Source organism: Ailuropoda melanoleuca, chromosome 3 (genome assembly GCF_002007445.2).
Source record: "Ailuropoda melanoleuca isolate Jingjing chromosome 3, ASM200744v2, whole genome shotgun sequence".
Classification (NCBI taxonomy): domain Eukaryota; kingdom Metazoa; phylum Chordata; class Mammalia; order Carnivora; family Ursidae; genus Ailuropoda; species Ailuropoda melanoleuca.
Window position 1 is genome coordinate 88,619,436 of NC_048220.1, and position 21,777 is coordinate 88,641,212.

The 21,777-nt window shown below is 50.1% G+C and overlaps 3 protein-coding genes across 6 annotated transcripts in view; 2 read left to right on the forward strand and 1 right to left on the reverse strand.

Annotated features, from left to right (window-relative positions):
* Positions 1-2,944, forward strand: part of LOC117801561 (calcium-activated potassium channel subunit beta-1-like) — a 7,811-nt gene extending 4,867 nt beyond the window's left edge. The window contains exons 2-3 of one of the 2 annotated variants that reach the window (XM_034656749.1): positions 190-347; positions 1,816-2,944. In XM_034656749.1, the coding sequence (XP_034512640.1) occupies positions 214-347; positions 1,816-2,119 (438 nt within the window). In that variant the 5' untranslated portion in view covers positions 190-213 and the 3' untranslated portion in view covers positions 2,120-2,944. The remainder of the gene's footprint in view (positions 1-189; positions 348-1,815) is intronic. The other variant, XM_034656748.1, reaches the window with a different exon arrangement.
* The window catches only part of KCNIP1 (potassium voltage-gated channel interacting protein 1), a 391,780-nt gene that overhangs the window by 338,015 nt on the left and 31,988 nt on the right, over positions 1-21,777 (reverse strand). The gene's annotated exons all lie outside the window — the stretch shown is intronic.
* On the forward strand, positions 5,678-14,353 carry KCNMB1 (potassium calcium-activated channel subfamily M regulatory beta subunit 1). 2 transcript variants are annotated; one of them, XM_034656742.1, is made up of 5 exons: positions 5,678-5,922; positions 8,053-8,210; positions 9,682-9,853; positions 11,957-12,187; positions 13,287-14,353. In XM_034656742.1, exons 2-5 carry the CDS (start codon positions 8,077-8,079, stop codon positions 13,554-13,556), a joined length of 807 nt encoding a protein of 268 aa, XP_034512633.1. In that variant the 5' UTR covers positions 5,678-5,922; positions 8,053-8,076; the 3' UTR covers positions 13,557-14,353. The 2 variants fall into 2 exon arrangements, with proteins under 2 accessions (XP_034512633.1, XP_034512634.1); XM_034656743.1 differs by lacking the exon at positions 11,957-12,187 and having other exon boundaries at positions 5,716-5,922.

The window sequence follows — 21,777 nt, forward strand, 5'->3', positions numbered from 1 at the left end:
GATAACACTTGCTTCTGAGAGTTGATGGGAGGTTTACATGGGGTCAAACAGCCCTCGGAAGTTGCAAAGCTCCACAGCAAACCAGAGAGGATGTCGATCATTGAGCACCCTCCCCTCTTACCTGTCCCCCCTTCTGTGGATTACTCGTCACCTATGCTCTCTCGTGTCTGTTTGCCTCTGTGGCTCTAGAAATGACCACTGCCTGCCGTGGACATGGGGAAGAAGCTGGTGATGGCCCAGAAGCGGGGAGAGACTCGAGCCCTTTGCCTGGGTGTGGCCATGGTGATGTGTGCCGTCATCGCCTACTATATCCTGGGCACGACCGTGCTGCCCCTCTACCAGAAAAGGTACGGAGCTCTCCTGGCCTGCCCCCATCATCCTCCAGCCTCTCTCCGACGGGTCTGGTCTGCCAGGAACCCCAGCCTTCTTCCTACCCTTCCCCTTGACTTCACACCAGGCAGGAAGGGCTGGACAATCATTCTTAGGGTGAAGGGTTCAAGTGCAAGGAGGGTAGGCCTGACTGGACTCCTCTCATCTGGGACTTGGGGGTAGCAGACATAGGAGGCGCTTCTCACAAGCAGCAGCAAAGGATCAGAGCGAATCCCACAGTGCCCGTTTGATCCCAGGAGACATTAGAAGTTATAGATTTTCATAAACTGTCTGCACGGTTTGACTCCCTCTCTGAAACCTCCCGGTCAGGTGGGCGTCTAACCTCCTGTTGAATATCTCAAGGAACGGGGAGCTCAGGACCCCATTGTATATACCATTTCATTTTGGGGCTTTTCTGTTAAGTAGGAAATGTCTACACTGAGCCAAAAGCTGCTCCCATGGAGCTCTGCTCTGGAATCTCAGAGAATGTTCCTTGCTCCCTGGCATGTCAACCACTTGAGCTTTTAAAGGGAAAGCTGTGAAGTTCCTGATCCATTCTCTACTTGGAACAAACGTGCTCTGTCCTCTCCACCTGTTTTTTGAGAAGTCTCCGACTCTCGCCTCAGGGCATGTTCCGGCTGCTGACAGCCCCTCCATCTGGCAACGTGGGTCCTGCCTGATTAATGTGAGATGAGTCACAATTGTTCCGCTCATGTGTTGATGAGCCTGTTAGCCTCTCCTGGGTCTGCTTCTTCCTCACTTTTTATAACCCTGGAGAGAGTCCAGGTTGGAATCTTACCCAAGGGAGGCACTGCTCAGAGCTGCTGGGTGCCTGTGACCCGCTATCTCCAGGTTAAGCACCATCCCCACCCACATCCCTACCCTGGCGCAAATCAAGACCTTTTGCATCTACCCTTTCTGCGGGGAAAAAAAGCACAGATTCTGAAGCTAATCAGACCTGCTCTCAAGTCCTGTGTGGCCTCAGAAAAGTCACTTGACCTTTCTGAACTCTTCTTCCCACCACTTGTAAGGGGAGGATGATATGGATAAGGGGTCTCAGGGTCTGGCTGCTTATCAGAATCAAGGCAGGGACCTTTTAAAAACATATCAGGGCCTGAGCCTTGCCCACCTTAGAAATTCTGATTTAACTGTTCTGGGGTGTGGCTTGGACATGGGAACCTTTTCAAAAGTTCCCAGGGTTTTCGGTCAGCAGCCAGGGTGAGGACCATTTACGTAGATGATGTCTAAGAGGCTAATAAGCATTGATATTCGGATTCTCTGGTTCTTTTCTTGGATCCAGGGACTCGGGGGTCACACTCCTTTGGTGCTGGATGCTTATGGCAAGATGAGGGTCACAGCCCTAGGTCTCTCTAAAGGGGTTGAAACCCGGTGCTCTGTGCCACCCAAGTTCTGAGATATGTGTGTGTGTGTGCGTTGTTTCCCCAGCGTGTGGACCCAGAAATCCACGTGCCATCTGATTGAGACCAACATCAGGGGACAGGAGGAGCTGGGGGGGAAGAAGGTGCCACAGTACCCGTGCCTTTGGGTCAATGTGTCAGCTGTGGGCCGGTGGGCTGTGCTGTACCACACAGAGGACACTCGGGACCAGAACCAGCAGGTACTGATGGGGGTGAGGGGGGTGGGGAAGGGCACGTGTCCCCTTGCCCCCGGCATGTGTATGGGTCTCTTCCTAACTGAATCCACATCCCCACTCTGGAGGGAGGAGGCTGAGAGAGCTGAGCCTACTTGACAAGGGTCCGCAGTTGGTATGAGGTCCAGCCAGACTTAGCAGCTCTGGGTTGGAGTCAGACAGACCTGGGTTTGAATCCCCACTCTGCCACTAAGTGCTGTATGACCTGGGTGCCCACTATCTGAAGTGCTCTTACGACGTCAGAGGCTGTGTGGTGTGCTGAGCTCCAGGTCAGGTGGATGGCAGCCACCTCTATAAGGTGAGTCCAGTGCGAGGCTGACCAGAGCTGACCCCACGGAGGAGAACCCCTGAGACCAGCCCCTGCTCCTTGAAACCAGGAGCCCAGGGCTGAAGCAATCTCTGGAGGCCAGTGCTTGGGAGATTTTGCCATCACTGCCTCTCCACACCGCCCTCCCCAACCCCTCATCCTATCCCTTCCTCCAGAAAATACAAGTTGGCCATATCCATTCACTCATTCATTCATTCATCTAGTGGTCACTGAGCACTTCCTGTGTTAAGAGCTCTGGACTCAGGAGGAGAGAGCTCACATGGGAAGTAATACCTAATGGGTGGGGGGGGGGTGGTCAGTGCCAGAGAGAGGAACAGAGAACATTATGAGGTTGAAGGCAGGAGTGACTTTTCCAGCCAATAATGAGGTGAGGGTGTCAGAAGAGCGTTTGGGTCAGGCTTTAAAAATCAAGCAGGTGTTAGATACACAGAAACATGAGGGCAGCATGCCTGACGAGGGGAGGGCAGAGACCACGGCATGGTGGGAGGAAGGGCCTAGAAGAGACGGGACTGGAAGGGGTGCTGAGGTCACTGACACAAGGGACAGGTGGGCTCCACACGACCCAATTATGGAAGCAGAAAGCTTTTTGTTTCTGGTAGGTTTTTTTTTTTNGGTTTTTTTTTTTTTTTTTTTTTTTTTTGAGAGAAGCAAAACTTTAATGAAGGATGCTACAAGTTATGGATAATAATTAGTTCCCATGTTTAAAAAAAAAGATTATAAAAAACACTTTAGTGATTTTTTTCTTTTCTGAAACGATAGTCTTTGAGGATGTCTGAGTGAGGGAGCAGACACAATGCAGTAGGCCAGGAGAAGTGTGTGTTGCATTCCAGGCCGGACACAACACAGCACCATTAGGGAAGCAGGGGGAGGAAGCCGGCCCACCAAGCATGGAGTTGGGCATTCATGTTCAATCGGGAATTTTTTTAAAGCTTTGAAAGTCCAGCATAAGGAAGGGGATTGGGGGAAGGGCTAAGCTTATCTACAACCACCATCTTACCAAAAAATACACTGGCTCAACCTCAGAAGAAGTGGGGCAGGGTGCCGAGGGTGCACAGTGGGATTACAGACAGTGTAGGGGGGATCATGGAGAAGTGGACCTGGACAGTGCAGGGGGCCAGGCCTGTTCTGTCAACATTGGCATGATTCAGACCCACCAGATGAGGATAGAGGCCCCAGGTCCCCCTGAATCAGCTTCTACCAGGACTCCTGCTGCCTCTTTGGCATTCAGTGGCTGCTGATCTATACCGAGGAACAAGAAGCAAATGTCCAAAGTCCAGCCGAAGTGANTCAGGCTTTTTCATTCCCACTCATTCAACTCTACCACAATCACCAGCAACAGTAAGTTTCCCTTCTAAATCACTTACAGTATATTCCAGTTACTATGGACGCATAACAAATTCCCTCAAAATAGAGTGACATAAAACAACCACTTAATTTTCTCCTGGATTTTGTAGATGGGGAATTCAGAAAGTGCACAGAGCGGGTGGCTGGTCTCTGCTCCGTGATGTCTGAGGCCTCAGCTGGGGGACTTGAAGGCGGGGGCTGGAGTCATCTGCAGGCTCCTTCCTTCACAGGTCGGTGTGGGGGAGATGCTGGTTGTTGGCTGAGAGCCAAGCTGGGGCTGTCAGCTGGAGCCCCTGCATGTGGCCTCTTGGCTTCCACATAAAACGGTGGCTGGCTCCAAGGGAAGGGGCACCCAGGGAAAGCAGTATCACTGCTTACGACTTAGCTTTGGAAATCACACAGTGTCACTTCCACCACATTCTATTGGTAAGGTGGTTTCAGAGCTCTGCCCAGGTCAAAGGACAGATGCCCCTCTTGACAGAGGAGTGTTGATGTCACATTTTGAGACGAGCATGTGGGATGGGATGCGTGTTGGCGTGGCCATCTTTGGAAAATACGATCCGCCTGTCAGGTAGCTTAGGTCATCTTTTTTTCAAAAACACTGAGGGGTTAGGTATAATTGCCTCCATTCTAGAAAAAGACAGACTGAGATTCAGAGGTGCAAAGGAACTTCCCTTGGGCACTTTATTTAACCTCTCTGAGCCACAGTTACCCCATCTATAAAATGGGTAGAAAAATCTCTTCCTGAATAGATTGTTATGGGCCAGCAGGGCTCATTACGTTAAGGTGTTGGAAGTTTGGAGTTGGGAAGGTATTCGTGATTTCTAGCAACCTGTGTTAATGCAGAGCATTAATCTTCATTGTCGTAGCATTGGTATTGCCTTGCCCTTCACCTACAGCCCCACAGCCAGCTAGGGACCTGAGTTTTTCTCCACATCCCCTCGAGATCAGAGCTTGTCCCAGCATTTTGGAGGGGGTCTCCCTTTCGCGCAGCAGAAGAGCTTACAGTCCTTCTTCCTTGCCTGTTTCCATCTTCCGAGGGGAAAAGTATCTTGGGAAGAATGTTAATGTTTGCTTATAAATTCCAAATGTGTAACCCTTAATAACTCATTCTGTCAATTGTGAGCAAGTAGCCCTTTGTCCTACTTAAAAATGGCTCTGTTGCACGCACGGTGTCTCTGTTTCCTAGGGGGGTGGGAGGAAGGACTGGCATTTTTGCATTAGTTCATGGGCCCCAGAAGGACTCTTCTGGCTCCTGGATGGGCCAAGGAGCATCTTGGAAAACCACTCCTCTGGGGATTCATTCCAGGCCCTGTGTCCCTCAGTGTCACTCTTTGAGGTCTAGGCCTTTAAAAAAACCCCTTGCTGCTCACTTGTCATATTGAGAGGAACAAATCTCTGCCCATGACCCCAAACTGTATTTCAACAGTCTCTGGGAGGCCACTTGGCCAAGCAGGCTGTCCCTGGACCTGGCTGTCTGGAGCAGCTGTGGAGGTCTCACTGCTTTTAGCTTCTGCTTGGCTGGGCTTTAAAAGGTGGGTTTCTCTTCCTCTGCCTCAAATCTTCGTTATCCCTAACACTCGTGATTATCCTAAACAAAGTTAGTTAAAAAAAAAAAACCCCAACAACATAGTTGAGAAAATTGAGGCTCAGAGAGGTCCTGTGACCTGCCCAGGGTCACACAGCATGTAAGTACCAAAGGCTCAGAAAGGTTTGGATGCTCCTGTGGGGATATGCCAGCCCCCTAGTAGCTGATAAGCCCAACCCCTTGGAGCTCTAACTCCTCCTCCCTCCCTCATGTCAAAGAAAGGAAAATCATTTCCTATTCCTGGCTTCTCTGCCAGCCCGGAGAGACTGAATGACGAAGAAATGTCTCTAAATGTACCAGGATGGTCTTTCTGGGCTTCTTAGTTTTGCTCAGTCTTTTGTTGTTCAAAATCTGTTTCCTACAGACCCTGGAAATTGCAGGTGTGGGGGCCTGGGTAACAGCTGCCCTTGTCTGCTGGGCTTGGTACGGACTCTCTGGAGTTTGTGTCCCGGGGCTGTGTGCTCAGACTTGACCATGTTTGGGCATGGAGGCTTGTCCCAGATGGGGACCAAAGGCCGCTTTCCCAGAGATGGGCTGGCAGCCCAAGCTTCCTGCTGCGGCTCAGGCAGCCTCTTTTGGGGTGGGGGCTGGGGGCCAGGCCCAAAGTCTCTGCCTGCTGAAGACTCCAGGCCACCAGACACTGTGAGTACTGCGACCAGAGCACTTGGGGAGTGGTTTCTCCGAGAGGGGAGATCCTGGGGGAGGGAGGCTGGCAGCGGGAACTCGCTTCCTGGGGAAGTCCATCACGGTTCTGGGCTCCAGAGGGGCTGACAGTGGTGTCACCCAAGACTAGACCTGCTGGTGTTTGGGCCCATGGTCTGGTGGCCTGCTCCGTGGCTGGGTCATTCTAGTGGCTCAGTGTCCTAGCGCTCAGATCCCAGCTTCCAGAGCAGCCAGAGAGCAGCAGGCTGGAGAGCAGGACCAGTCCTGGCACTTGTCCCCAGGGGAGGGGTGGGACAAAAATAGTCTCAGCAAGAGCACTGGGGACTAGTGCTCCAAACTTTCAGGATTCCCTTTGTTAATAGTAACAGCCAGTATTTATGGAGAGCTGGCGTGGGGTCAGACCCTGGGATCAATAGGTGATATTTGGTATGTCACTCGATCTTTGTCAGAGCTCTCTGAAGCAGGTAATCTTCTCGTTTTAACGGCCACACGGTTGCTAAGTGGCAAAGTCAGGATTTGATCCCAGATCTGCTGACCTCAGCATCCTCCCTGCCCCACACTCCACCAAACCCCTGAGCATGGTACTCTGTGCCCTGGCCTTCTAAGGAAAAGACAGTCAACCAGAACGTCAGGCCCTATATTCTTTAACCTTTCTCCATCTTTCCTAAATTCTCCCCAGATGTTGAGTGACTCTTCTAAATGGAAGAGAGAGACAAAAAGTCCAGAGATATTCTCAAAAGCTAGAAGTTCTTCTTGGAGTCTAACTGAAATCCCTATTAGAGCTACAATCCCTTTCTTCCTTCCAGGCCTCAGGAGACATCAGCAGTGCCTCCTGGAGGCTCTCACTGTGGTTGTTCAATCCTATACCCACACCATATCCTCACCCTATTCTTTTATCCTGCGTGGTTTTAGGAGCACTGATCAGGACTCTGCAAAGCTACTCACTCGGTGTGGGCAACGATCTCATCAGAGCATTGCAGGCAGGTGGGATCTGGACAAGCAGCAGGGGTCAGACTTCTCTGTGACAGGGGAGCCTTTCCTCTCCTTTCTTTGCTTCCTGACATCTCAGACCCGGTCACATGGCGCCCCTGCCTTCACATCCAGAGTGCCCGGGGCTGGGAGGACTGAGGGGCCTGGAAGGTAGGGTACATGCCAAGGGCAGCTCCTCCAGTGCACCCACGCTCCAGGAAAGAACGGGTTTTGTTTGGGGCCTCAGTCCGCCTGGCTGGATGGGGGCCCCGCTGCCCTTCCTCTGCTTGCTGCGCAGCCGAGCCCAGCCAGCCTTGCCTGGGGATCGTTTGTAAACTGTGAAATGCTCCAGGTTTTTCTGAGATGAGTATCCTAGGAGAAAGTGCTCTGATGTCCCACCCCTATAGCCCCCTGTATTCACTGATCTCCTGTATTCCTTTTCTATTGTTGCTGTAATGAATCACCACAAACTTGGTGGCCCCAAAGAACAGAAATCTCCTCTCACATGCTTCTGGAAGCCAGTGGGGTGTCGGTAGGGCTGAAATCAAGGTGTTGGCAGGGCTCACTCCTTCCAGAGGCTGAGGGGACAGTCCATTGTTCCTTGTCATCTGTGGCTTCTGGTGGCTGCTCCTACTTCCTGGCGTGTGGCCACATGGCTCCAATCTCTCCTCCCTGGTCATATCACCCTCTCCTCTTCTGTGTCTCATCTCCCTTTGCCCTGTTCTTGTACGGACCCTTGTGATTACATTTAAGGTCTACATGGATAATCCAGGATAATCCCCCCACCTCAGGATCCTTAAATTAAGGTCTTTGCCATGTTAAGTACCACTCCCAGATTCCAGGGCTGAGGACCTCCTGTGGACCATTATTGAACCTATCACACACTGTGTGGCCTTGGACAAGTCACCCTACTTTTCTGAGCCACAGATCCTTCAACTGTAGAAAGTGAATGATAACACTTGCTTCTGAGAGTTGATGGGAGGTTTACATGGGGTCAAACAGCCCTCGGAAGTTGCAAAGCTCCACAGCAAACCAGAGAGGATGTCGATCATTGAGCACCCTCCCCTCTTACCTGTCCCCCCTTCTGTGGATTACTCGTCACCTATGCTCTCTCGTGTCTGTTTGCCTCTGTGGCTCTAGAAATGACCACTGCCTGCCGTGGACATGGGGAAGAAGCTGGTGATGGCCCAGAAGCGGGGAGAGACTCGAGCCCTTTGCCTGGGTGTGGCCATGGTGATGTGTGCCGTCATCGCCTACTATATCCTGGGCACGACCGTGCTGCCCCTCTACCAGAAAAGGTACGGAGCTCTCCTGGCCTGCCCCCATCATCCTCCAGCCTCTCTCCGACGGGTCTGGTCTGCCAGGAACCCCAGCCTTCTTCCTACCCTTCCCCTTGACTTCACACCAGGCAGGAAGGGCTGGACAATCATTCTTAGGGTGAAGGGTTCAAGTGCAAGGAGGGTAGGCCTGACTGGACTCCTCTCATCTGGGACTTGGGGGTAGCAGACATAGGAGGCGCTTCTCACAAGCAGCAGCAAAGGATCAGAGCGAATCCCACAGTGCCCGTTTGATCCCAGGAGACATTAGAGGTTATAGATTTTCATAAACTGTCTGCACGGTTTGACTCCCTCTCTGAAACCTCCCGGTCAGGTGGGCGTCTAACCTCCTGTTGAATATCTCAAGGAACGGGGAGCTCAGGACCCCATTGTATATACCATTTCATTTTGGGGCTTTTCTGTTAAGTAGGAAATGTCTACACTGAGCCAAAAGCTGCTCCCATGGAGCTCTGCTCTGGAATCTCAGAGAATGTTCCTTGCTCCCTGGCATGTCAACCACTTGAGCTTTTAAAGGGAAAGCTGTGAAGTTCCTGATCCGTTCTCTACTTGGAACAAACGTGCTCTGTCCTCTCCACCTGTTTTTTGAGGAGAAGTCTCCGACCCTCGCCTCAGGGCATGTTCCGGCTGCTGACAGCCCCTCCATCTGGCAACGTGGGTCCTGCCTGATTAATGTGAGATGAGTCACAATTGTTCCGCTCATGTGTTGATGAGCCTGTTAGCCTCTCCTGGGTCTGCTTCTTCCTCACTTTTTATAACCCTGGAGAGAGTCCAGGTTGGAATCTTACCCAAGGGAGGCACTGCTCAGAGCTGCTGGGTGCCTGTGACCCGCTATCTCCAGGTTAAGCACCATCCCCACCCACATCCCTACCCTGGCGCAAATCAAGACCTTTTGCATCTACCCTTTCTGCGGGGAAAAAAAGCACAGATTCTGAAGCTAATCAGACCTGCTCTCAGGTCCTGTGTGGCCTCAGAAAAGTCACTTGACCTTTCTGAACTCTTCTTCCCACCACTTGTAAGGGGAGGATGATATGGATAAGGGGTCTCAGGGTCTGGCTGCTTATCAGAATCAAGGCAGGGACCTTTTAAAAACATATCAGGGCCTGAGCCTTGCCCACCTTAGAAATTCTGATTTAACTGTTCTGGGGTGTGGCTTGGACATGGGAACCTTTTCAAAAGTTCCCAGGGTTTTCGGTCAGCAGCCAGGGTGAGGACCATTTACGTAGATGATGTCTAAGAGGCTAATAAGCATTGATATTCGGATTCTCTGGTTCTTTTCTTGGATCCAGGGACTCGGGGGTCACACTCCTTTGGTGCTGGATGCTTATGGCAAGATGAGGGTCACAGCCCTAGGTCTCTCTAAAGGGGTTGAAACCCGGTGCTCTGTGCCACCCAAGTTCTGAGATATGTGTGTGTGTGTGCGTTGTTTCCCCAGCGTGTGGACCCAGAAATCCACGTGCCATCTGATTGAGACCAACATCAGGGGACAGGAGGAGCTGGGGGGGAAGAAGGTGCCACAGTACCCGTGCCTTTGGGTCAATGTGTCAGCTGTGGGCCGGTGGGCTGTGCTGTACCACACAGAGGACACTCGGGACCAGAACCAGCAGGTACTGATGGGGGTGAGGGGGGTGGGGAAGGGCACGTGTCCCCTTGCCCCCGGCATGTGTATGGGTCTCTTCCTAACTGAATCCACATCCCCACTCTGGAGGGAGGAGGCTGAGAGAGCTGAGCCTACTTGACAAGGGTCCGCAGTTGGTATGAGGTCCAGCCAGACTTAGCAGCTCTGGGTTGGAGTCAGACAGACCTGGGTTTGAATCCCCACTCTGCCACTAACTGCTGTATGACCTGGGTGCCCACTATCTGAAGTGCTCTTACGACGTCAGAGGCTGTGTGGTGTGCTGAGCTCCAGGTCAGGTGGATGGCAGCCACCTCTATAAGGTGAGTCCAGTGAGAGGCTGACCAGAGCTGACCCCACGGAGGAGAACCCCTGAGACCAGCCCCTGCTCCTTGAAACCAGGAGCCCAGGGCTGAAGCAATCTCTGGAGGCCAGTGCTTGGGAGATTTTGCCATCACTGCCTCTCCACACCGCCCTCCCCAACCCCTCATCCTATCCCTTCCTCCAGAAAATACAAGTTGGCCGTATCCATTCACTCATTCATTCATTCATCTAGTGGTCACTGAGCACTTCCTCTGTTAAGAGCTCTGGACTCAGGAGGAGAGAGCTCACATGGGAAGTAATACCTAATGGGTGGGGGGGGGGTGGTCAGTGCCAGAGAGAGGAACAGAGAACATTATGAGGTTGAAGGCAGGAGTGACTTTTCCAGCCAATAATGAGGTGAGGGTGTCAGAAGAGCGTTTGGGTCAGGCTTTAAAAATCAAGCAGGTGTTAGATACACAGAAACATGAGGGCAGCATGCCTGACGAGGGGAGGGCAGAGACCACGGCATGGTGGGAGGAAGGGCCTAGAAGAGACGGGACTGGAAGGGGTGCTGAGGTCACTGACACAAGGGACAGGTGGGCTCCACACGACCCAATTATGGAAGCAGAAAGCTTTTTGTTTCTGGTAGGTTTTTTTTTTTTTTTTTTGAGAGAAGCAAAACTTTAATGAAGGATGCTACAAGTTATGGATAATAATTAGTTCCCATGTTTAAAAAAAAAGATTATAAAAAACACTTTAGTGATTTTTTTCTTTTCTGAAACGATAGTCTTTGAGGATGTCTGAGTGAGGGAGCAGACACAATGCAGTAGGCCAGGAGAAGTGTGTGTTGCATTCCAGGCCGGACACAACACAGCACCATTAGGGAAGCAGGGGGAGGAAGCCGGCCCACCAAGCATGGAGTTGGGCATTCATGTTCAATCGGGAATTTTTTTAAAGCTTTGAAAGTCCAGCATAAGGAAGGGGATTGGGGGAAGGGCTAAGCTTATCTACAACCACCATCTTACCAAAAAATACACTGGCTCAACCTCAGAAGAAGTGGGGCAGGGTGCCGAGGGTGCACAGTGGGATTACAGACAGTGTAGGGGGGATCATGGAGAAGTGGACCTGGACAGTGCAGGGGGCCAGGCCTGTTCTGTCAACATTGGCATGATTCAGACACACCAGATGAGGATAGAGGCCCCAGGTCCCCCTGAATCAGCTTCTACCAGGACTCCTGCTGCCTCTTTGGCATTCAGTGGCTGCTGATCTATACCGAGGAACAAGAAGCAAATGTCCAAAGTCCAGCCGAAGTGATCACTGGTGTGACAGGTATTGAGAGCGGGCTGGCTTGCAGGCTGCCTGCCTGACCCTGAGGTTGCCAGCCTCTCCCTGCCCCAGTGCACCCCGGGTCAGTTTCTGCAGCACACCTTCCAGCCCTGTCTCCATGACTAGTCATCCTGGCAGCTACCCTCACAAACTATTTTACAAGACTCAGAGAGGTGATGGCACCCACCAAGGTCACACAACTTGGACCTGGTGTCTGAATCCAGGTCTGTCTGGCTCCACAGCCATACGTTTGCTCAATGGGGTAAGTTCCCCAAGGTCATAGCCAGAGGCACTGGGGAGATAGGCGAGGTCCTCTGAGAGCAGAATTCTGAATTCAGCTGCTCCTGGGACCCTGCAGTACCCAGCAGCTTTGAATGTCAGATTCCTTGGAGGCAACTCTCCCCAGCCTCAGTGGCTCCCTGGCTGGCTGGGAACCGACTCCGGACGCAGCTCCCCTACTTTGCAGGCTGTCAGGACCGTGAAGCAACCATCTTCTTTGCCACTGGATGACTTCTGTCAGGGCAGGCAGCTTGGGACAGGGTCTCATTCAAATCCAGGGAGTAACCAAGGCCCGGGGAGAAGCTGGCTCAACACTCCACATTTTGATCTCGGACATGACTGCCCCAGGCCAGTGGTCGCAAACCACCTTGCACGAAGGAGTCACTTGTTTGCTGGGCCCCACCCTCAGCAATTCAGAGTGAGTAGGAACCTGTGCCCTGGCCAGCCCTCCAGCTAGTCTGCTGCAGGTGCTGTGGGGGAACCAGCTTGCAGAACCTTCCAGAGACTGACATAAACAACCTTCAGACCTCCCGGCCCAGAACGGAGATAAATCCAGGGTCTCCCTTCTTTCCATCTGGACCTGACCAAGCCAGAGGCTCCTAATAATGACAATTGGTGTCAGAATTAAGTGTGTACTATGTTCTGCCTGTACGAGCACTTTCAAGTGTATTCTCTCCTTCCTTTGAATCCCCGTGTCAAATGCTGGCTTGCCAATATCTTTGTTTGGCTCACACAGGGCTTAGACCGCAAAGGGTTTGCAATTCACATTTTTGCCAATAGTTTAAAATTGTGGGAGTTCGCATTAAAATTTGACTTTTTGGCTTTTCTTGAAATGTCAGAGGCCTGGCTATTTTAGGTCTCCTGGATCGCATGGCACCCATCGTCCAGATAGAGTGACGATGGCCAGTCTGGATGCCTCTAGCTCTCTCCATTTCAACAGGCCCCACCAGTCCCTGACTGTCCTCTGTGGCACAAGGCGAGTGTCAGCTGGCACTTGTCATCTCCTTCCCTCACCCACTTCACCTGTGAACCTTATGTGTGTGGGCCCTGTGGGAAACTGAGTGTATGACCTCTGCCCTGAATCCGAATACAGAGCCCATTCGGTGGGTGTCACTCAGTTAGTTAAGCTTGAAGTCCTTCTTTAATAACATCCTTTGAAAGAGATACTGCTATTAACCCCCTCAAGAGATAAGACAGCAAGGCTGAGAAAGGTAAGCAATTTGCCTGAAGTTCTACAGTCAGTGGAAGCAGGACCAGAACTCCAGCTGGGCCCCTGCCTCGGGGTATTTGGCGTGTCCCCTGAGCAGCTCCTGGGCCACCACCTTCACACGTGACACTGTGAAGGAACCCTCTAGAACCCTGCAGTGCACAGCCTGCCAAGCTTTTGACAGACCTCCCTCCCATGGGGGGGGCCGATCCCAAAGCCAGTGCTTTCTTTACTTCGTGCTGGCCCCTCATCTCTCCCAGAGAAACCAGGGTTTCCAACTTCATGGGTGCTTTTGCCTTTCCCCCCGCAGTGCTCCTACATCCCAGGCAGCCTGGAGAACTACCAAGCAGCCCGGGCTGACGTGGAGAAGGTCAGGGCCAAATTCCACGAGATACAGACTTTCTACTGCTTCTCAGCAACTCGGGAGAATGAGACCACTGTCCTATACCAGCGGCTCTATGGGCCCCGGACCCTGCTCTTCTCTCTCTTCTGGCCCACCTTCCTGCTGACCGGAGGTCTCCTCATTATCGCCATGGTGAAGATCAATCAGTCCCTTTCCATCCTGGCGGCTCAGAAGTAGGCCTCTCCATGCCGCAGGGCTGCCTGGGCCAAGGGGGACTGGGTGGGCCCCCAGGCTGCCCCTGACGTGTGTACCCCTGCTCCCTCCCCTGCCTTCTCGCTGTTCATGCTGATCTGTAATAACCTCTGCTACACGGATGGGCTTTGGGAAATCCCTTTGTTGTGTCATTCCTGATTAAAAATGTACACCGGTTCCCTGGGGCTTCCGAGAGCTCAAGGCCGGCTGGCAAGAGCTTTCCACTATCTTTCCCTGCTCAACTGACTGAAGCCCACTTCCTGCTGCGTCACCCACCAGCCCACAGATGGCAAGGATGCGTCTCCACGCCCGTGTTCTCGTGGTCGGCTCAAAGGCCTACCTTTGCCATCCTTGACAGACCTCACTCTCTTCTTTGAATTCCATAATGAAAACCACAGCAGCTCCCACGTATAGAGAACATTAAGAATGTGCCCGTAGGACACTAGGTGCTATATATATTTTTATTCCAATATTAACAAATATAGGTACAAACTTCCAGTTATAAAATACTTAAGTCTTGGGGATGTAATGGACGGCACGGTGACTACAGTTAACCAAACTGTACTACATATTTGAAAGTGGCTAAGAGAGTAAATCTTAAAAGTTCTCATCCCAAGAAAAAAAATTTGTAACTGTGTATGGTGACAGATGTTAACTAGACCTACTGTAGTGATCATTTTGCAATATATATATATATATCAAATTATTATGCTATACAGCTAAAACTACTGTAATGTATGTCAATATCTCAATAAAAATATATATGTATATATACACACACACATATATATATATCACAAGAGACTATATGAAAATATACTATAGTATATCAAAATATTAACAGTGGGATTGGGGCTTGGGATGGTGGTTAATTTTAATTTTCTTTCTCATCCCTCCTTTTATCTTTGATACTTTTCTAAATTTTCAGCAGTAGGAAGATGTGGTTTCATCGGGTTTTTATTTTTGAAACAAATATTCTTCTCTTCATTTTTTCTAAGATTGTATTTATTTATTTTAGAGAGAGAGAGAGAGAGAGCATGAGCTGGGGTGGGGGGTAGGGGCAGAGGGAGAGGGAGAAGCAGATGCCCCGCTGAGCAGGGAGCCTGACATGGGGCTCGATCCCAGGACCCGGGATCATGACCTGAGCCGAAGGCAGACACTTCACCTGCTGAGCCACCCAGGTGGCCCTCATTGGGTTTGTTTTTAATCACCAAAGCAAAGATAGATATTATTTTGGAAGGATTTGGAAGGGCGGGCCTCACATCACCAAGCAGTGGAAGTGGGCTGGGGAGGGTCTGGGCTACAATCTGAGGCAGGCAGGCTTTTGAGAACATGTAATTTTAAGAACCCTCTTTGGAAGGAAGGGAACCACATAGATGGGGATTCATAATTTACAATGCAGGTAAGTATCGGGCGCTGTCCTTCAAGGGAAGCCTGTCTCACCTTGAAAAGGGCGTAAGTGGAGCATGCCATCATCTCCACCATTACTACTCCAAGGGGTCTTCCAAGAGCAGTGGTTCTCAAAGTATGGGCCCTGGTGCAGCGACATCAGCATTCTGTGGAGTTTTGGGAGAAATGCACATTCTCAGGCCCTGGCTCCAGCCCTTCCTAATCAAAAACTCCAAGGGGACGGGGCGAGGTGGCAGACGGAGGAGGGGGACAGCACTCTGTTTTAAAAGTGGCCTCAGGGGCTTCTGATGTGCCCTCAAGCGTGAGAACCAGCAGCGTAGAGAACCAGTGCCCTGTCACCGGGCTTTTCAGAACAGATAAATGACTGCTTGACAGGGCAAGTCCTGAGCTGGAAGTGAAGTTAGGCTGGTGTCTCTGAAGTTCCTTCTGGAGCTGGGATTCTAGCCGCAGCCCCTGGGTAGGAATCCTGTTTCTGCCTCTGCCAGATTTCATCTCTCTGGTTCTCAGGTGTTTCATCTATAAAAAAGTGACTCTTCCTTTTGGGTAGTTGGGAGGGCTGAATAAAGGTTTGGCACATGGTAGGTGGCCAGAATGGAAGTAATTGAATACTCAGAAATTTCCAGAAGCAATGATACCAGTGGTAATGTAAGCTAGCATTTATTGGTGTTTATGTATTACATGCCGGGCACTGTGCTAAGCAGTTTGCCTCGTGACAGTTCAGTGAGGCACTAGTGAGCCTGCCGCAGAGAGGACGAGAAGCAACACAGGACAGGGGTTAGTTTGGGAACTTGAATGAGGATGGCCTGGTTTCAAATACCTGGCCCTACCATTCCCTAGCTGGGTGACTTTGGGCAAATAACCTCTCTGTGCCTCAATCTCCTCATTTGCAAAATAAGAACTAATAATACCTCCCTTTTAGGATCATTGCTATTAAACTGGTTATTCTATAAGCTTCCTAGAATAGTAACTGACACATGGTAAGTGCTATATGATATTAGGAAAAACTGAAGTTCTAAAAGGTCATTGGCCAAGGTCATCCATATAGCAGGTCATCCTCCCAGCAGGAGCGAGGAATCAAGCCCTGGGCTGTGTGATTCCAGAGCGGACTGTCAACCACAGTACGTGAGCAGACTCAGCTAAAGTCCCCCAAAGCCCCAGGGGCCAGGTAAGGAACCTTGTTGCATTCCTGGAACCCAATGGTGCCTTCACACAAGTCAGGGCTGTGAGGGGAGGGCATCTATAATTTGCCTGAACATCTCTCACTTCTGCCAGGGAGCCCTGATGTATCCCTATGCCCTCCAGTTTCTTAACTTGGGGACATTCCTTCCAAGGAGAGATAGCACACCATTCCCCAGAGTTTCTCCCTTCTGGGGTCAGGGAAGTCTCAAGAGTCCTCTGAGTCTTTTTAAGAAAACCTCAGTGGTGACATTGTGCTATGGTAATGGTACTAACCTTATGACATTACCTTTGGGGGAAATTTGGCAAAGGGTACAATGGGATCTCTCTGTATTATTTCTTACAATTCCATGGGAATCTGCAAATATCTCAAAAACATAAGTTAAATAGTAAGAAGAAAAAAGTCCCCACCATAAGTCTCACTGAAAGGGACTTCTTGGCATATGGTTTCCATGTACCTGCATTTGGGGCTACAGTACACAGAAACGCAGAATATCCAAACAGCCCCTGCTCGGGGAATGGTCATGTGGCTCTAGAAAAATGCCCAGCCCCCACTGACCCATGCACTATTGATGATGGCCTTCACTGGCTTGGGACAAATGCCCTCCTCCTGTCAATAAGACTGGCTTCCATCTGCCTGCTGCCCACAGACAGGATGAGCATGAAATAATGGGCATTTAAGTACGATAAGTTAGACCCTAAGGAAAAATGTTTTTTGGAATAATGGCTGCCCAGGAGCAGAAAGCCCTCATCAGTTCTTAATAAATCACTGCTAATGAGCATCTCATGTTTTTGCTGTTTTTGCTTTTCATCTCATAGGCAGTGACGCACGCCTGGAGAGACGCACCTGGCTTGCTCTCCCTTGTCCCTCCCCTGGAACTCAGCCCACGCTCTGGGGCTCAGAGACAGGGGATGAGGAAGGTGGAGATGAATCAGACCCAGTGCCCGCCATTCAAAGAGCTTTCCATTCTTGCCACTCTTCCTCTCCCCTCCCCCACCATTATCAAGGACCTCCTTCTTCACAGTGAAGAGCCTAATTTATACCAATTCCGAATAGTGCACTATAAAATATTACTAAAAACGTTTTGTGACTTATTGAAATGATTCCACCTCACCCCCATCAACAATTTATCCAAAACTTCTCCTACTTTTAGAACTCCTTTCTTGAGTGGATTGTAAACTGCATTCATTCTATTGCTAATTGACAACACGGGCTGGTGCATAAAAATATCTCATCTTTCGTATTAGAATTGCATTTAGGGAATTTTGAATTATATGAAATATTTGGGAATATACTGTTTGAACCAAGTGTAGCCATCCTGTACCCCATCAGTGGCTGCCTTTTCACATGGTGGGGGGAAGGAAAGATTGAAGCAAGAGCAGAAAGTCAGGGAGAAATTCACCCCAGTCTAGGGGAGCGGTTCTCAGAGAGGAGGCTTGCAAGGTCAGAACTGTTCACATACTATTAAGATGCTCAGCTTCTTTCTAGATTTCCATAACTCTCCCTTCCCACGCCTATAAAGCAGGTGATCCTCAGTCAACTTCCGTAAAGATCTGAGAGATGCGGAAGGGCTGGGTATAGATGCAAAGCCCGCAACTTCCAGCGGACCGGTGGACAGAGTTGGGGATTTATTCACAGGCTTGCACCTCCTCCGTCAGTAGCAGAGTCTTTAATCTCCCATTATCTCCATCCCCCCACACGGTGCTCCCGCTTTTCTGATGGACGTAAACTCAACACAGGAGCTTGCTAAGTTAAGTACGTGCAGCTTCCCTCCAGTGAGCCGGCCCTGAGTATCTGAGCCCCTGTGTCAGCTCTGGAGCCCCCGCCAGTTGACTCCTTTTTGATTCCTCCTATTCAAATACAAACTCAAGTTCTCTGAAGGTCAGTGGCTCTTTAGGACCCTCTAGTGCTGGGTGCCTGGGGGGTCCGTCAGGGAAGCCGCGGACTTTGGATTTCGGCTCCGGCTGTGATCCTGGGGTCTTGGGATCAAGCCCTGTGTCGGGCTCTGCACTCAGCACGGCGTCTGCTTGCGGATTCTCCCTGCCTCTTCCCCTCCCCCTGTGCTCATGCTCTCTCTCTTTCTTTAAAATAAATAAATCTTTTTTTTTTTTTTTGAATCATCTAGTGCTTCCCCACTTCTTAATCTGGTGCTTGGATCCTTCTTACAACAGTCCTCTTCAGTGACGATCTACATTAACATCCTTTTGATGAGTAACTCATTGAACTGGGAGGCAGCCACTTCCACTGGGGATATGTTTAGCAAAGGCCTCCCTGTACGAGAACGTGTCATCTCTAACAGTAGGAAGAGCGAACACGTGTTGAGCGCTTGTCAGCCAGGCTCTGGGCTGAGCGTCTACGTGCACAGCTCATTTCACCCTAACAATACCCTTTAGGTTATTATTGCTATTTCTTCACTGCCTAAATGAGGCAACTGAGGCACCGGAGAGGGACTTAACTTGCCACAGATCAGAAGTTAGTCAAATGCAGAGCTGGGATTCAAACATGGACAGCGTGGCTTCAGACCTTACTCTCAAAGCTCTGTGATTCCTGCCCCATGGTCTCTGCTCTGTATCAAAAACGGAACATGCCAAGCAGAGCATAGTCAGGACTTGGAGTCTTTTGGATGCTTCCATCTACATTCCCACAGAGCCCAGGCTTTCAGCTGGCTCCCCAGAACCACACCTCTCAACAGAGGGAGGTCGAGGTCCAAACATATGTATCCAAGAAAGCCCTGGCAAGGTTCTGACGTGGGCACTACTAAGATAGACAGGAGCCAAGCAGTCAACACAATCTGCCAGACTCCACCCCCGCCCGGCCCACAGCCCATCAAACACTGCGTGGGAACAAGGCACGCCCGGGCCACAGCAGTCCCTGAATTGGTCACTCTATTAAAAAGCAGAATGGAAGAGAGCCTGGTCTGACATGACTCTTTCTCGAGGACCCCATGCTTCTTTCAATGATCCCTGTTTTCTTTCCCAGTTGTTCCCAAACCATTGGTCTCATAGTGCACTCGGCCACTCTAGAATTTATCCAGGAGTTAACAGCATGTTTATTTATCATAACTTTAGAGTCTTCTCTTACTATCATTAATAAAAATCAGGCCATGTGACTCTTCTTGGTATTTAAGTAATTTTCTATGACTCTGTTGGCTACTCAAGTAATCATATTCTTAGAAACGTCTTATAGACATGTGTCTTTAAACCCTGTTTGTACTCCCTCCATTGAAATTCCCCGAGCCACAAGCCAGAACTTCATTGATTTGGAACAGCCAGAGCGAGCCCTCTGACCTCCTGAACTTGCGTGAGCCTCTTAGCCATCCTCCGTCATAACTTCCAGTCCTCAGATCTCACACCGTGTGGGGGAGAGAGGAACAAACCCAAACAGAGGTGAGCATTGCTTGTCTCTCCAGATTATTTGCCTGGGGTAGACTTAGTCGTTAGCTAGTTTCACTCTCTCAGAACATGTTCTAAAAGCTTTTTTCTCATTCTTACATTTTTGGGAAGTAAGTTTCAGCTTCGTGTGACCTTATTCTCACGGCTCTGAGTTATGCGTTTTATTTGTTTTCGGAGAGGGAACCTATAGGGACAAAAGCTCAGAAAAGTGGGAGTTGGAATCTGGGTGGCCTGGGAGCTCGGGCCATTTGTTGAATCTCCCTGAGTCTCAGTTTCCTCAATTGGAAAAAGAGTCTAACATCGTTTTATAGATTGCTTGTGACGGACACATAAAAGGTGCTCCACGGATGCAAACATGTCTCTTTCCTCTGATTATACAGATTCTTCTCTGTTTGAGCCCAGAGAGCTTTCTACTGCTCCCTTTCCTTACTACCAACTTTCCACTTCTCTTCTCATGAGTGCCGCTGAGGACCGCCTTGCCTTTCTGTCCCTCTCAATCCATTTCTAGCTGTACCCCATCTTAAAAATTTCGGCCACAAACAGACTGCCTGACTCTGCATTGAACATTCTTGAATCTATTTGCATAAATGGAGTTCCTGCGGAAAAGCAATGCCTGCACGCAGGGGCCACATCCCTGAGGGAACATATCCTGCCTGGCCAAGCCATCCAAGGGCCATGGACCAGTTTCCGTGAAAGTCGTCTTCTTGGGAGAGCCATCATCATTGACAACAATAGATCTGGCTGGAATAATCCTCCACGTGTGAGGCAGGCAAATCCCTTGGCCCAGAAATCAGGCTTAATTGGAAATTAAATTGCATTTCCATGCCAACTACAGGACGCCTATATCCACAGCTAATTTATCAAGGTGAGGCCTCCTCTCCAGGAAGCCCAGGGGAACAGGGTGGCTGCATCAGCAAAATTACAAGCTTGTATCTGATGAGGAGAACTTTCTTAAAAGCGCAACCTGAGCCCTTCACTTATTGGCAGCCTCCTCGGTGCCAGTCGCCGTGCCAAGACTTGGAGGTACGGATGCCAGTGGGAACAGTACTGCGTTTTGGCTGCTCCGGGCCAGAGGCAGGAAGAAAATCACCAAGAAAAGATTTCCAAGCCGTGGCCCTTCACTCAGTCATCCAAGGGCCGAGTTGCTCTGGGAGGTAGAAGGTATCCTGGATAACGTCTCCGCTCAGAATCTGATTTCTACATTTAACACTGGTACTAATAGTTCACAATGCTCAAGGGTGTGCCAGACTCTTCACTGAGCCCTTTGCGCACATTTATTCCATCCTCTAGGCAACCGTAGGACAGAAACGCACTATGATTTTCATGATCCTCGTTTTACCAGTGAAGAAACTGAGACCTAGAAAGTAAGCAACTTGCTTCAGGTCACGGCTGTCCTATTAGTAGAACTGGGATTTAAACTCAGCTTACTTCAAAGCAGAGCCTATATCTTTAAGAATGACATTAGACCGCTCCTTTATTTCCCCCCGCTCTTAACTTTAAAAGTGTCCATCTATAAAAGCTTCACAAAATTAGTACTAGAAGCATGTACTTGGTTCACAAACTTGTCAATATTTTGCTGTATTTGCATGCCTTCTCTTTGTCTGTCTGTCTGTCTGTCTCTCTCTCTCTCTCTCTGTGTGTGTGTGTGTGTGTGTGTGTGTGTGTGTATTTGTTTTCCTGAATCATTGCAGGGGCGCTTGGGGGGCTTAGTCGGTTAAGCATCTGCCTTTGGCTCGGGTCATGATCCCAGGGTCCTGGGATCGAGCCCAGCACCGAGCTCCTTTCTCAGCTGGGAGTCTGCTTCTCCCTCTGCCTCTGCTGCTCCCCCCTGCTCATGCTCTCTCTCTCTCTCTCTCTCTCTCTCTCTCTCTCAAATAAATAAACAAATAATCTTTTAAAAAGATGAATTGTTGGAGAGTTAGGTTCAGGGACATAAAACACAAGTCGGGTTTGGAAACCATGTGGGAACCAGTCTGGCTGGAGGAGAATGCAGACGGAGGCGGGGAGCCACGAGCAGCAAGTGGCCTGCGGCCATGGCCCTGAGCACCAGGCTGGGCAGCTCAGGGTGGGCTCCAGCATGGATAGGAAGGCTGTGGTATCAAGGTAGGGAAAGCACGGCTGTCACTGAAGGTCTTGAGAAGAAGCAAAAACCTGCAGATGTATATTCAGCAAATGATTTTTTTTAAAGATTTTATTTATTTATTTGACAGAGATAGAGACAGCCAGC